The sequence below is a fragment of the Raphanus sativus genome, chromosome 4, assembly GCF_000801105.2.
Source record: "Raphanus sativus cultivar WK10039 chromosome 4, ASM80110v3, whole genome shotgun sequence".
In the NCBI taxonomy this organism is placed as follows: domain Eukaryota; kingdom Viridiplantae; phylum Streptophyta; class Magnoliopsida; order Brassicales; family Brassicaceae; genus Raphanus; species Raphanus sativus.
The window spans coordinates 15,370,743-15,386,079 of NC_079514.1; the positions used below are offsets into that span (position 1 = coordinate 15,370,743).

General features: G+C 31.4%; 1 protein-coding gene across 1 annotated transcript; it reads right to left on the reverse strand.

Moving 5' to 3' along the window:
- Positions 1-14,247: 14,247 nt before the first annotated feature.
- On the reverse strand, positions 14,248-14,980 carry LOC108853686 (uncharacterized). The gene has a single exon (XM_018627103.2). It carries the CDS (start codon positions 14,821-14,823, stop codon positions 14,248-14,250), a length of 576 nt encoding a protein of 191 aa, XP_018482605.1. The 5' UTR covers positions 14,824-14,980.
- Between the last annotated feature and the right edge of the window lie 357 nt (positions 14,981-15,337).

A 15,337-nucleotide genomic window follows, 5' to 3' on the forward strand; every position in this document is an offset into this window, starting at 1 on the left:
TTCATAAAATAAAATGTAATTTTAACACATCTTCATAACAAAATATATGAATAAAATCGATTGTATATATGCTTAATATTTGTATGATCGTATCAAAGAACTGATCACCGACACTAACGTGAACTTTAAGGTCCCACTTTAGTATTAAAGTATTGAAAGTCTTATGATTTTTGTGTGATTTGATTTCCTTATTGATTTTTATAATACTCTCTCTGTTTCATTATGTAGGTAGTTTTATCCAAAACTTTTTGTTTCACAATATAAGATATTTACAGTGAAACCTCTGTAAATTAATAATGTTGGGACTACATCAAACCTATAATTTTTATTAATTTATAGAGATTATTAATTTATCGAGATACTAATTGAACCAAAAAATCAATTTGGGACTATGAAATTATATTAATTTATAGAAATATTAATTTATAGATTATTAATTTATAGAAGTTATACTGTACATAATCCAAAATAACTTTTGCATTAATTAGATATTGGATGACCAATCAAATAATACATGTTTATTAATTATTGGTTGAATTTGTATATTAAATACTATTTTTTCAAAAGTAATCATTTTCTTGATACTAACACTTTTAAGTAAAAACTATTTACAAATAAAACAGAGGGAGTATTAACTGTCAGCTTCATCATTATTATAAGGCTAATCATTATTACAAATTTACAACCATTCTCTCTCTCTCTCTCTCTCTCTCTCTCTCTCTCTCTCTCTCTCTCTCTCTCTCTCTCTTGTTGACTGACTTGGATGTTTTGACAGTCTGTAGAACGTGTAAGGATTGCATATGAGAAGAAATGTCAACTGCAGAAGAGCGGTCCAAGGAGACAGCTCTTCTGCAGTTGACAAGACAAGAGCTACAATGAGAGACTTACACACTCAGATGATGGTCTCGATATTAAAAAGTCTTATACATTTTTTTATATAATAAGATTAAAACTAAAAAAAATTAACCTTCTTATCGAGTAGGAGAAAATTCATTCCCATAAGCTCATTATTCTTATTTAAATTTCTGGCCTCTCACTTTCTGGTAAGACGTACTACGGTAAGGATATTTTTTATTCAACTGATCTAGAGTTAAATAATTTGCTGAAGCCATTGTTTCTTAAAAGTTCCTGGTAAATAGTCATGATAAATAAGCATAGTTGAAACACACAGAAATAATAAGCATAAAATCGATTATGTCACCCAACACAACATAAATAAATGTATTAATAAGCAAAAAAAAATATTTGTAAAATAGTTTATTTAATAATAGTTTATTTTTTTAATTAAAATATTATTTTTCTATTTACTCTAGTTTTTTTAATATGCATTTTTATTCTGAACGAACTTTGTTAGAGTAATGTCATTTACTAAATTATTTTTCTCTATCTTCTTTTCTTTCATTATTTTCATCTCTTTGAACATGTTTTCCTAATACATGTTACTAACATAAAACTAAAAACTATCAAATATTCATGTTGTTGATATAAGAAATTTTATGGAATAATGAATACATCAACATGAAAGGTTTCCAGTTTCTAAAGTAAATAAAGAAATTGTCAAAAATACCACATTCATACTATTATTTTCCATGTTTACGCTAAACACTATTATTTTTTCTCTTTTAAATATTTATAACCTAGGATTACGTCGACCAAAAAATTTATAGGGTTAACTAATATAAAGTAAGGGTTTAGAGTTGAGAGATCGGGTATGGTTTAGGTTTAATATTCTTACATATGTAAAAAATTATATATGAAATCTTTAAAATAATTATTTTTATTTTAAGAAACAGCATTTGTATTAATAAAAAAATGTTTTCTAAAATTTTAAAAATAATTATAATTGCCATTTTCAAAATTCATTTTTTCAATATCACTAATAGTCTTACAATTTTAAAGTAATGGTATATTTATATTGACACATTAAATTGACACATGTCATAATGATATCAAGTGAAATATTAGAAGTTGTTTTTGGTTTATAATTTAAAAAAAAAACTTATTAAATATTTTAAAGTTACTTAGTTATAAGAAAATAAAATTACTTTTATAGTTTTTTATATAGAATTTTAAAAAAGGAAAATTATTTGTTTTACAATTAGTTTTTATTTAAGATTTTTATACACATAACTTAGTTTTTATAAAAAAGGATTTATGTTAAATTAATTATATATTTGTCTTATATGTACAAACACATATTCATCATATTCACACATACTCATGTGTGACAACAACCTCATAATTATAAAAATTATGTTAGCATCATTAGATGAAATAACGATAATAAAAAATTGAATTTTATCAAGAAATTTAAAGAAAATATTCATGTAATATTTTTCACGTAAATACTATTGTGTTTTTTAAAACTAATATATGGAAACTTAAACCTAAATATAATTGTGAAATATTTATAGATTTTTGTCATAATTATAAGAAAATAATAAAAGTACTTTTCCCATTTTCTTTTGTTTAGTATTTGAAAAAGGAATATTATTTATTTAATAGATAGTTTTTATTCATGATTTTTATTAAATAATTATTGTACTTTTTGGATTTCATAATTCATTTTTGTTTAATATTTTAATATTTATCTTTTATATTTTTTTAAAGAATATTTATATTTTATAATTATCTTACTTTGGTGAGGCTTTAATTTGGGTAATGGAGTTATGAGGAACCTAAGACAGTACCAGATTACGTTTGCAACGGATTGTTATCAATTGGTGAAGATGGTTTCGGAACCAGAAAAGTGGCCAGCCTTCGCAATCTATCTGGAAGACATCAAGAGTTTACAAGACAATTTTTCGAGCTCACATATCATTCATGTACCACGGATGGAGAATTTAAAGGCGGATCGTTTAGCACGCAGTGCCAGACAACAATCATCTTTCGTCGTTCAGATGGATGCAGCCCCCATTTTGGTCCGCAGAGTCTATAATGAGTCTGTTTGTTGATGACAAAAAAAATTATCTTACTTTGGTATCTTTAAAAACAAAATTATAAAAAAATTAAAAAATAATTACTTTTAGTTACCTTTTTACAGTTATTATTTTTGTTTAGACTTTTAAAAAAGTAACTACCACCAATCTTTTTAACAATATGTAATTGTAAAAAACTATGTAATAGTATCCTAAAGTATAAATTTAAAAAGACTATTTTTGTGATGAGATTTTTCCTTTTCTTAATCTATTCTTAATCCTTAAAAAATAGTATCTTATTTTTTACACATGTCACAATCTTAAAAGCTTATTGACACATGTCCCAATCAAAAAAATTCAATTTCTATAATAAGATTTTTAACAATATATAATTTAAAATACTAAAGTATTAATTTTTTAATTTTACTTTTCTAAAAATATTAAATCTAAATAGAAAATTTAAAGACTATTTTTGTTGGATAAGCTTCAAGAGATAACTTAGGAAGCAAGTTATTCTAAAGTAAAGATGAATAACTAGTAGGTTTAGGATAAAGATAAAGGTTCCTAGATTCAATTGTAATAGGATAAGTCAAGTAGTTTCTATTACCTATATATAGAGATCAAAAGTGTAAGAAGATCTCAAGAAAGAAAAGTGTAAGAAAGCAAAGGAAGGTTAATAAAACAAAGAGAACGTTTTATTAACTTGTGTTCGTATTCACTATATTTGGTATCAGAGCAAACCAGGTTATTGTCTTTAACGAAGATCGATGGGAGACAAAGACGATAAAGACGTCAAACCGCAGGGAAACATGCCCGCTGTACCGCCTTCGGTGAAAACACCGATGCTCACGACAACAAACTATGCAGTATGGACTATGCGCATGAAGGTGTTGCTAAGGTTTCATGATGTATGGGAAACCATTGAACCAGGTTCAAAGGATCAGAAGAAAAACGACCTAGCCATTGTCATGATATTCCAAGGAATTCCGGAGAATCTTATCCTACAAGTTGGAGATCATGAATCTCCTAAAGAGATATGGGAAGCATTAAAGGCATTGAATCTTGGTGCTGATCGTGTTATTGAAGCTCGGTTGCACACATTGATGATTGACTTTGATCGTTTAATGATGAAAGATAATGAATCGATAGACTCATTCTCAGGAAGGATGTCGCAATATGTAGGAACAGCGGCTTCATTAGGTCATACGATGGAAGAACTGAAACTTGTAAAGAAGTTTCTTTCTTGTCTGCCAGACAAGTTTCTACAAATCTCTGCAACCCTCGAACAATTTCTTGACCTAAATAAAACAAGATTTGAAGATGTAGTAGGACGTCTCAAGGCGTTTGAAGAGCGTTGCCGAGGAAAAGAGCGAATGAAAACAGAAAAGACTGAAGAGCAAGGGAATCTTCTCTACTCTGATCATGGAAACAGAGGGAGAGGATGAGGAGGAAACAGAGGTCGTGGCAGAGAAGGAAGAGGAAGAGGGCGTGGCAGAAGCAGCAATTCATACGAGAAAAGGGAGAAAAGAGACTACTCACAGATTGAATGCTTTAACTGTCATAAGAAAGGACACTTCGCATCTGTTTGCACCGAGAAGAAGGATGATCAGGAGCTTAACAAGACTGAGACAGAAGCAGCAGAAGTAGCACTTTACTTACACGAACTAGTGTATCTGAATGAAGAAAAGGTAATGCCTAAAACACTTGAGCCAAGCAAGACTGATGATAAGAGTTGGTTCCTTGACAACGGAGCTAGCAATCATATGACAGGAGAGAAGTCTTACTTCTCCGAACTCAACGAAAATATAAAAGGCAAAGTAAAGTTTGGAGACGGCTCATGTGTGAAGATAGAAGGTAAAGGCTCAATTCTCTTTGAAGCAAAGACAAGAGAACAGAAGCTTCTTACGGATGTATACTACATACCAGACCTAAGAAGCAACATACTCAGTCTCGGTCAAGCCACTGAACAAGGTTGCGATGTAAGAATGAAAGACAATTACTTGACATTAAGAGATCCAAACCGGAGACTATTAGTGAAAGTACTAAGATCAGCTAATCGACTCTACAAGATATCTCTTAAAGTAGGTAAACCGACTTGTCTTCTCTCAAAGATAAGTGAAGAACCGTGGAGATGGCACGCTCGTCGTGGACATATTAGCTTCAAGACAATACGAAGTATGGCAACACAGGAGATGGTTCAAGGCTTACCAGATATCAGCGAAGTAAAACAGTTGTGTGATTCTTGTCTCGTTGGCAAACAGACAAGACACAGCTTTCCCTCTGCAACTCAGTACAGATCAAAGCAAGCTTTAGAGTTGTTACACGCCGATCTCTGTGGGCCAATCACTCCAGCAACCCTTGCGCAAAACAGATATATATTTGTCATTATAGATGACAACACGAGATTCATGTGGTCTATATTACTCAAAGAGAAAGGAGAAGCTTTTGAGAAATTTAAGACTTTCAAAGCACTCGTGGAGAAAGAAGTGAACAAGGCTATTGTAACACTCAGAACAGACCGGGGAGGGGAGTTTACTTCGAGAGACTTCTCTCAGTTTTGCAGTGACAATGGCATCAGAAGACACTTAACAGCACCGTACACCCCTCAACAAAACGGTGTTGTTGAGAGAAGAAACCGAACATTAATGGAGATGACGCGAAGTATGTTGAAAGCTATGAAAGTACCGAACTACATGTGGGGTGAAGCAGTTCGACACGCAACGTACTTGATCAATCGAGTTCCTACTAGAGCTTTGAAAAACCAAACTCCTTATGAATGTCTAAAGGGAAGAAAGCCAAGTATCGGACATATAAGAGTTTTTGGTTGCTTGGCTTATGCGAAGATTGATTCTGTTCTACTAAGGAAGCTCGACGACAGATCACAATGTCTTGTTCATCTAGGTATTGAACCCGGATCGAAAGCTTACCGTTTATACAATCCAAGCACCAAGAAAATAATAGTAAGCCGCGATGTGAAGTTTGATGAGGAGAAACATTGGAACTGGAATGGAGGAAAGCAAGCTGATTCTGGTATGTTTCACATGACGTGGGGAACTAGTATAAACAAAGGAAAGGGTCCATTCATTATCTCACAGGAAGAAAATACAGAGGCTCAAACCGAAGCTGAAACAGAGCAACATGAAACAGAACAAAACGAAACAGAACAGCTCGAAACAGAGCAACACGAAACAGAGCCGGTAGATAAAAGTGAGAACAATGAACCAAGGAGATCAACGCGACAGACAAAGACTCCTAGCTATCTAGACGACTACTTACTACTTGCCAAGATCGAGTGTGAACTACTCCTACTCTCCATCAATGACGAACCAGCAACATACCGAGAAGCAAAGAAACATGTACGTTGGACAAGAGCATGTAAGGATGAGATAGATTCTATCAACAAGAATAAGACATGGACATTGGTAGATAAACCTCAAGGAGTTAAAGTCATCGGTCTAAAGTGGATTTTTAAGATCAAGAGGAATGCGGATGGAACAATCAACAAATTCAAAGCAAGGCTTGTAGCGAAAGGATATGTGCAGGAACACGGCATCGACTTTGAAGAAGTGTTCGCTCCAGTGGCTCGCTTAGAAACAATCCGACTTCTAGTCAGTTTAGCATCTGCAAACGACTGGGAAATTCACCACTTGAACGTCAAAACGGCATTCTTGCACGGAGAGCTAAACGAAGAGGTCTATGTAAGTCAGCCTGAGGGATTTGAAAAAGAGGGAGAAGAAGAGAAAGTTTTCAAACTCTCAAAGACATTGTATGGACTAAGGCAAGCTCCTCGCGCTTGGAATACTAAACTCGATCAGATACTTAAGAAGCTAAGGTTTAAAAGGTGTGCAAAGGAGAGTTCGGTATATAGAAGGGAAGAAAGAAACGAGCTACTCATCATCGCCATCTATGTGGATGATCTTTTTGTTACATGAAACTCTACCAAGATAATTAAGGAGTTCAAAGCTTCAATGTCAAAACAGTTTGAGATGTCCGATCTCGGCTTATTGACCTATTATCTAGGTATTGAAGTAAAGCAAAGTTCAACTGGAATCATCATTAAACAAGAAGCATACGCAAGGCGTATACTAGAGGAAGCAGGTTTGGCCGACTGTAATCCAAACAGCATTCCAATGGAGTTCGGCTTACAACTCTCCAAGGCAATGGAAGAACCGGAAGTTGACGCTACTCAATATCGAAGAAGGATTGGATGTTTAAGGTATCTGATGCATACTAGACCTGACATGGCATTCTCAGTTGGGATTCTAAGCAGGTACATGCAGTCACCAAGAGAGTCACACGGAAACGCCTTGAAGCAAGTATTGCGTTATCTGCAAGGAACTCTCGGGCACGGTCTTGAGTTCAAGCGAGGAAGAACACAGAAGCTCGTGGGCTTTAGTGACAGCAGTCACAACACGGATCCGGATGATGATAGGAGTACAACGGGTTACTTGTTTTGCTTAGGAGAAACACCAATAACATGGTGCTCTCAGAAACAAGACACAGTAGCTTTGTCATCCTGCGAAGCCGAATTCATGGCTGCAACGGAAGCGGCTAAACAAGCTATCTGGCTACAAGATTTGTTGAGTGAAGTAACAGGAAAAGAGATGGAGAAGACAATTATTTTGGTCGACAACAAGTCAGCTATATCACTGGCTAAGAATCCGGTTCTTCACCGTAGAAGTAAGCACATCCATAAGAGATTTCACTTCATTAGAGAGTGTGTTGAACGCAATCTCATTGACGTTGAACACATACCCGGATCAAGACAAAAGGCAGACATCTTAACAAAAGCTCTAGCAAAGAACAAGTTTAAAGAAATGCGAGAGATGATTCAAGTTCAAGATTTCCTAGAAGATGGTTTGAAGCTTAAGAGAGAGAATGTTGGATAAGCTTCAAGAGATAACTTAGGAAGCAAGTTATTCTAAAGTAAAGATGAATAACTAGTAGGTTTAGGATAAAGATAAAGGTTCCTAGATTCAATTGTAATAGGATAAGTCAAGTAGTTTCTATTACCTATATATAGAGATCAAAAGTGTAAGAAGATCTCAAGAAAGAAAAGTATAAGAAAGCAAAGGAAGATTAATAAAACAAAGAGAACGTTTTATTAACTTGTGTTCGTATTCACTATAATTTTGTAATGAGAATTTTCCATTTTCTTAATTTCTTTTAAATCTTAAAAAAAAAATAATTGTATCATGTTTTGACACATATCACAAACTTAAAAATTTATTGACACATGTAGCAATCATGTTTATTAGTAACTTTGAAAAACCAAACTTTATATAAAGTTTGGTTTTTCAAAGTTACTAATTAACAGGAGCGCGACACGTGTCAGATTGTGACATGTGTTATTACTAATTTTCTTTTTCTAAATCATATAGAAAACATAATTGTAAAAAATATTGGATATTAATTTTCCTTTTTTAAAATCATAAAAAGATAACAGTAAAAAAAATTGGTAGTAGTTATCCTTTTTAAATTTTAAACCAAAAAAGATCATAAACCAAAGGAACTATAATTATTCATATATATATATATATATATATATATATATATATGATTAAGCTCTATCATATTTTATCACTTCTCATTTTTTATCACCAAACATAATTATTGATTCAAGAAAAATATTAGGTGAGTTATTTGCATGCTCTTTCACAAATATTATGTGTATTTGTTTGTATCTACCATCTAAAATTGGTTATGCTAGGTATGTCAATTTACTACTTTAATAAATTTGTTTATATGTGTTTGTTCTATTTATTATTTTTTAGCTGAAATCTTAATTCAATTTTCTACCAAGAATCTTATCAAAATAATCTAGCTCAGTTAAATAAGAAACGTCTTTACCATTGTACTATAGTACATCTTACTAACTTATATTTGTTTAAGATATTTGGGAAACTGCCAAAAATACAATTTTCATAGTACCACTTTTCATGTTTACACTAACCACTTTTACCACCACTTTCAATGAATGGTTTAAATTTGAAAGTTTATGATTTAGGGTTTAGATTTGATGTTTTAGGGTTGAGGATATATAGTTTAGGGTTTAGAGTTGAGTATTTAGGGTTTATAGTTGAGGTTTTAGGGTTGAGGGTATATAATTTAGGGTATATAGTTTAGGGTTTAGAGTTGAGGATTTAGGATTTAGGGTTTAGGGTTTAGAGTTGGGGGTTTAGGATTTAGAGTTTGGTGTAAGAATTTTGAAAAGCATATAAAAACAAGAATATAAGAGTTTTTAACATTTTAATAAATAAAGTATTTTGAAAATTTGTCTTTAGTGGTGGTAAAGATGAATAATGGTACATTCAAAGTGGTATATTTGAAAATTCCCCAAGATTTTTATACAACTAACTTATTTTTAATAAGAAAATATGTTTAGTTAGATGTATATATTTTTGTTATAGATACAAACACATATTCATCGTATTCACATATACTCATATAACAAATTATAATTAAAAAACTTATGTTAACATTATGAAATGTAATAAGGATAATACAAAATTAAGATGTATCAAGAAATTAGAAAAAATACTCAGATAATATTTTTTGTAAATACTATTTTTGTGAAAATAAGATGAGAAAACTTAAACCTAAAATATAAATGTGAAAATAATATTTATTTTCGTTTATATTTAATCATATCTAATTAAAACAGAAAATTGGAAAAATATTAGCGATATCTAAATATTTTTTTTGAAAATATATTTTTTTAAATAGTTAATATTAGCTAGAAATAATGATCTGATAGTAATTTTATTTTCTAAATCCTAAAGAAAATTTAATTCTAAAATATTATGTAATAATAATTTTCTTTTCTACCACCCTAAAAACTCTAAAAGAATATTTGATAGTTTTTTTGTTTTTTCATTCTAATTCTTATTTTGGTTAAATCCGCCTTAAATTTTTAGATAAGAATGTTCTCTCTAACTCTAATTACAAATTTGATAACAATTCATCTATACACTATAATTATAAAATACAAATATCAACTGAAATTTATGTGTGAAAATGAGTTTTTAATTATAAAATAAATGTCACATAACATATGCAAAAAAAATTCTAACACTATAATAAATTTATTTTTTTATTTTCATTAAATTTTAATATATCAAACAAATCTCGTTGCAAAGCACAGGCCTAAATCTAGTGCAATTATATTTTGTAAAAACAAATATATTTCATCTATTATATCTACCACAACCATTTAAAATTAATGTATTGAAAGCTACATAAACTATATGAATCTAATATTCATAATCTATTAAATATTATATAATTAACGTAATTCGATAGTCAGAATAATATAATAAATTTAATTACCTTCACTGATGTTTTGACATGTTATTGATTTTATAACACTGCATTAAAATATTTGACATATGAATTTATTTTGTTTTTGATATTTAGATTATGCTATAGTCCTTTTCATAGTCGGGTTAACCAACTTCTCATCATATAATATCAGATTTCAACTCGAACACATTTGTGTCTATCGAAATGATATTATGATCTTAGCAATATATCACTTGATACTTCATGATACATAGTCTGATAGTCATGTGATTTACTTTCGTAAAATGTGTCGTATGGTGACGTCTTAAACATGACCATAGGTCCATAAGATTAGATTAGTTTTACAATAATTACTGTAACTAAGATAACCAGTTAACCACATTACACATGAATCAAGTAGACCAACGGGGAACACTATACTTCTAAAAACACTAAACCTTTCAATAAATGTCACTTTGGTCAAGACCATAGCAAATTCCATTAATTACAGTCATTTAGGAAAACAAGGCGGATCATTCTTAAACACACATCATCGTGCCCCCCCCCCCCCCCTAGCGTGATTATTTAGACACCTGAAGAGACGGCATCGTTTCAGGTCATCTTCATCATCACTCTCCAAAAAATCAACGGTACAAAGACAGAACACAGAGACACACGCAAACAAACGGTAATATAAAAAAAACTTATCACAGAGTCAAACCTTTACGTCCCGACCAACACGCATCTACTTCTTAACTACATCTTAATTTACACTAAATGCCACTGCCACCTTCTCCGCCGCATTTCTGATCCTCAAACTTCGCCGGAGAAATTAAAAAATGGAGAAAAGTTCGAAACAAAAGATGTCGGAGTTGTTAACGATCGAGACACGTTCACAATAACGGCGAAAGAGCTAGACTTTATGGCGAGAAACATCGATCCCACCTCCGGGAATCTCCAGTCGTTCATCTCCGTTGTCCTCTCCGCCGACGCCTGCGTCGGAGACAAACCGGCGGTTCGCAAGCACTGCATCCACCTCCTCGCGGTTAAATTTAATCTTATTTTATTATGATAACTAGTATATCATGCTTCGCACGGATTAGTTTTTTTGCATGTAAGTTATCTTTCAAAATAGTTTTAAATTTGTATTTAATCAAAATTAAACTATTTTAGACACATTTCTAGAGATGGATAACACCTAAAATTATTATGTTTGATACTTTCAATTTTATTGTATTTATATGTACATGAGTTTTTAAATATGGTTCTTCAAATTTAATATCATAAAATGAAATGAAACATGTATGTAAAATATTTGATTTTTATATATTAGACTTACAAAAATTGTAAGATAGTAGAATATGCTCTTTTATAAGAAAAAGAAAATAGAGTTGTGAAATAGTAATCATACCAAACAAATCTGTAAGTACCCGATTTGCATAGTCATAACGGTTGATGCTTTTTTCTCGGTGGAGTTGCATCACATCATTTGCTAATCATGGGATGTGATTCTTAAGTTACAAAAACAAAACAAAGATTTTAAAGATCGAGTAACATGAAAGAGAGAATCGAAGAAGAACTAAACATACCATTTGTTTTTAGATTGTTTACGGTTCTTCTTTTGTTCTAAGTTTGTTGCAGAGGAAGTCTCTTTGTCTTTTGTCTTCTTCCTTTTATGTTTCTGTTTTTTTTTTCCTTTCGAAAGTAAAAGCAACGCAAGTAAAAAACATATGTAAGTACTCACTTTTTAGATAAGAGTTGGATATTAAATGTTTATTATTACCTTCATTGGTGGCAAAGCTTTGATTCTCCAAACTTCTATTGAAACTTCAAGCTTTGAAACTCTCTTCTTCTTCATCTCTCTTTCTTATTATCCATCGGTTTATACTTTTCTATTGAACTTTTATGGAGTAAAATATTTCGTTCAAAGAGATAAAACAGTTTTAGATTGTAATTTTATGAACGTGGGAGTTATCATGTGAGAAAAATTCAGGGATCAAATTTTATTTTATCAATTTTTAAAACATTTTCCATTTGTCAGATTTTTTAGTGGTCAAGTGACTTGTGCTTTAGTATATAGAGGATTAGTTTAGTTATTCTAATTTATTATTTTTGTTAGTAGACTAAATTATATATCAATTTTATTTAGAAAAATTATATAATTTAGTTCTAAAATTTTATCCAATTTTGTAAAAAAACATTTGATATTTTTATTCACGATATTTTAAAAGTGTACATAATTTAATTATTTTCTGCAGTTTAGTTAATATTTCCATGATTTCGGGTGCATGATGCTATCATTCCTTTGATTTAAACTTTTTCATATCATTATTTCAGCTCTCCACTGATCCCAATACACAGTACACACACGGTGGCTTTCAGACTCATGTATAATATTGTAAGAATGTGACCATATATAAGACTACAATTGCTAAAACATTGGAAATGGATAAGACAATATCAGAGATATGAGACATTTCTGAACCTCCTCAGAGATTTAGCAGACAAACACATATATATCACATAGTCATATGTTACTATAATATTTTGATTTTTCTTTTTGATAAAAGAGCTTATTATAAAGTAACAAAAGGGCTTATTATAATAAAAAAAACTTCAAAAATAATGTTTTATGTTAAATTAATAAGAAAAACAATTATAATATCTTGATATAGCTTATAGTTTCATGAAAGAAATAGAAATACATTATGCTTTATTCCATTGTAGTGCTAAAACAGGAGTTGTATCAAGGTTTCTTGAGAAATATATCCCATCAAGTTTGGTTGTCCATACACGTATCTGGCCACATTTAGGGATAATATCACTTCCTGCTTTGTATACTTCAACTTCATAAAAGTACTCCATGTTAGCTCCTTGCCTTAACAAACAATCCCATGTTGTTCTATAAAGCACATTGTCATGGAACTTGATGACATATGGAGTAGCATTGAAGTTTAAGTTATTGACGCCTAAATCATTGTTTACAGAATAACAATGGAACTCGAAAATTTTACCCGGACCGAGTTCGTTATGAAGTATAATACGATTTTTCATGCAGGCTTCGTGTAGCCTAAAGTATGTAGTTACTAAAATAAAAAGTACGAGGTGTTTCATTTTTTTTATCTAATCATTATGAGTGGAAGACAAAGCACTATTGTCTAGTATTTATAAAAAAAAATGGTGTGAAAGGTTTTTTTTTATTTTTGAACTACCAAATAATATATTACCTTATCAGTAAATTTTATTGACAAATATGTTTTGACCATATCTTACCTTATTAGTAAATTTTCTTTGCAAAATGACAAGTATCTTTTTATATAAAGTTTGGTTTTTCAAAGTTACTAATTAACACGATCGCGATACATTTTCTAAAAAAATTATAAAATAACTAATTATAAATATTTATAAGATAGGGTTCTGTATCCTGGTCTAAAACGATACGAGTTAGTATTTTATTTAGGATTTTAAAATGGACAATTACTATTAGATAATACTTACAATTACATTTTAATAAAATTTGTTTTTGTTATTATCTTAGTATATGTATATTTTTAGTTATCAAATAAATTAACACATGTTGCAATCATATAAAATTTATTAACACATGTCACGTTCATGTTAATTAGTAATTTTGAAAAACCATGTTTTATATTATAATATTATGTTAATTGGTGAGTGTCAGTTTGTAAACGCTTAATTAATTTGCTTCTTGATTTCATTAGTCTACACTTTCGAGCTCTTGTTTATCAATAGTTTCACCCATTGCTTCATTCTAAGCTAAAAAGTTTGTATGCTCTCAGCTGCAGTCTCTAAGGACAAATTCAGTTCTCAGTGACTGAAACTCCATTTAATCAGTCTCTAGGAACAAATTCAGTTCACATTCCCGCGTACAGTCTTTTTAACCGAAACATAAATATTTGCTTATGTTTTAAAACATTATTTTCTGTTTACGTAGGTTCCAAGATACAAGTATCACTAATTTGACAACTATGTTACTTTATAAAGTTATAACTATCAGATTTTTAATATATGTAAAAAAAATAATCAATCATTTCCTGAAAGAGTAGAACACAGTGAAAATATAAACACTAAGAGCAGAGGAGACCAAGACCACCAGCGCCAACACGGTATGAATCGCCAATGGCGTACCACAAGAGAGCAGCCCCAGACGTAGCTGAATAACTTCAACCATTGATAACAGAAGGAACACACAGCCCAAGATGGATCCACCGGCTGCACCAACCACCCCGAGACGAAGCAGATCACTGTTGATATTAGCTTTAAAAACCTCGTCCGTTTCTTTGCTGTTCAACAAGTTGATTGTTAGCTTCAACCCTTGAGCCACGAGGGAGGAGAAGAGGAAGAATGCAAATGAGATGACTTCGAAAACAACGAGATCACGTTCCACGTTAATTCCCGCGTTACACTCCGTCCTGTCCGCGAGGTTGAGGTCACGTGGTTGGTCGAAAGTGATTCCGACAAAAACTGCAACTGTGAAGAGAGAATTTGCGTTGACTATCCCGTCGAGAGCTGAAACATGAACGCTTGTGGTTGATGCCGTTGAGTGGTTGCTGATACTGTTGCTATTGTGGTTGCTGTTGGTCTCTATATCAGAATCTGCCATTTTATCTAATGGTTCTCTTTGGTGGGTTTACGTAATAGCTAGAAGCTTCTTCTTTGTAATGATGGGATCATTTGTTCTGTTGTGTTCTTATTATGATTCCCTTTTCAATGATTTGATAATGTTGTTTAAGAGTGGGTGGGGTTTGGTTTAGAACGATTAGGCGTCAGAAAACGATAGCTGTATGTTAATTGACTAAATAAACCATTTTTAAGTCATTACGAAAGTAAGGAACTAAGGATAGTTAAACACACCTTTCTTCTTTTGTTATAATGTAAGAAGAATGCTTATTCTAGTGACCAAATTTTGACTTTATTGACACTTAAGACCATCATTATTGGGAAGCCCTTAAGGCAGTCTTTAAGGAAAAAGGGGAGAGGACCAAAGAGAAAAAGCAAGGAAAAATTTTTAAATAAGGACCGCCCTTAAGCTTTCATGACCCAAAAAAAAAAAAAAAATTAAAGCTAAGGACTTTTGTATACTGCCCTCCAATAATGATGCTCTAAAACACCACAAT

Coding starts and splice junctions, on each gene's coding strand:
- LOC108853686 (XM_018627103.2), bottom strand. CDS start 14,823: ATGGCAGATTCTGATATAGAGACCAACAGCAACCACAATAGCAACAGT.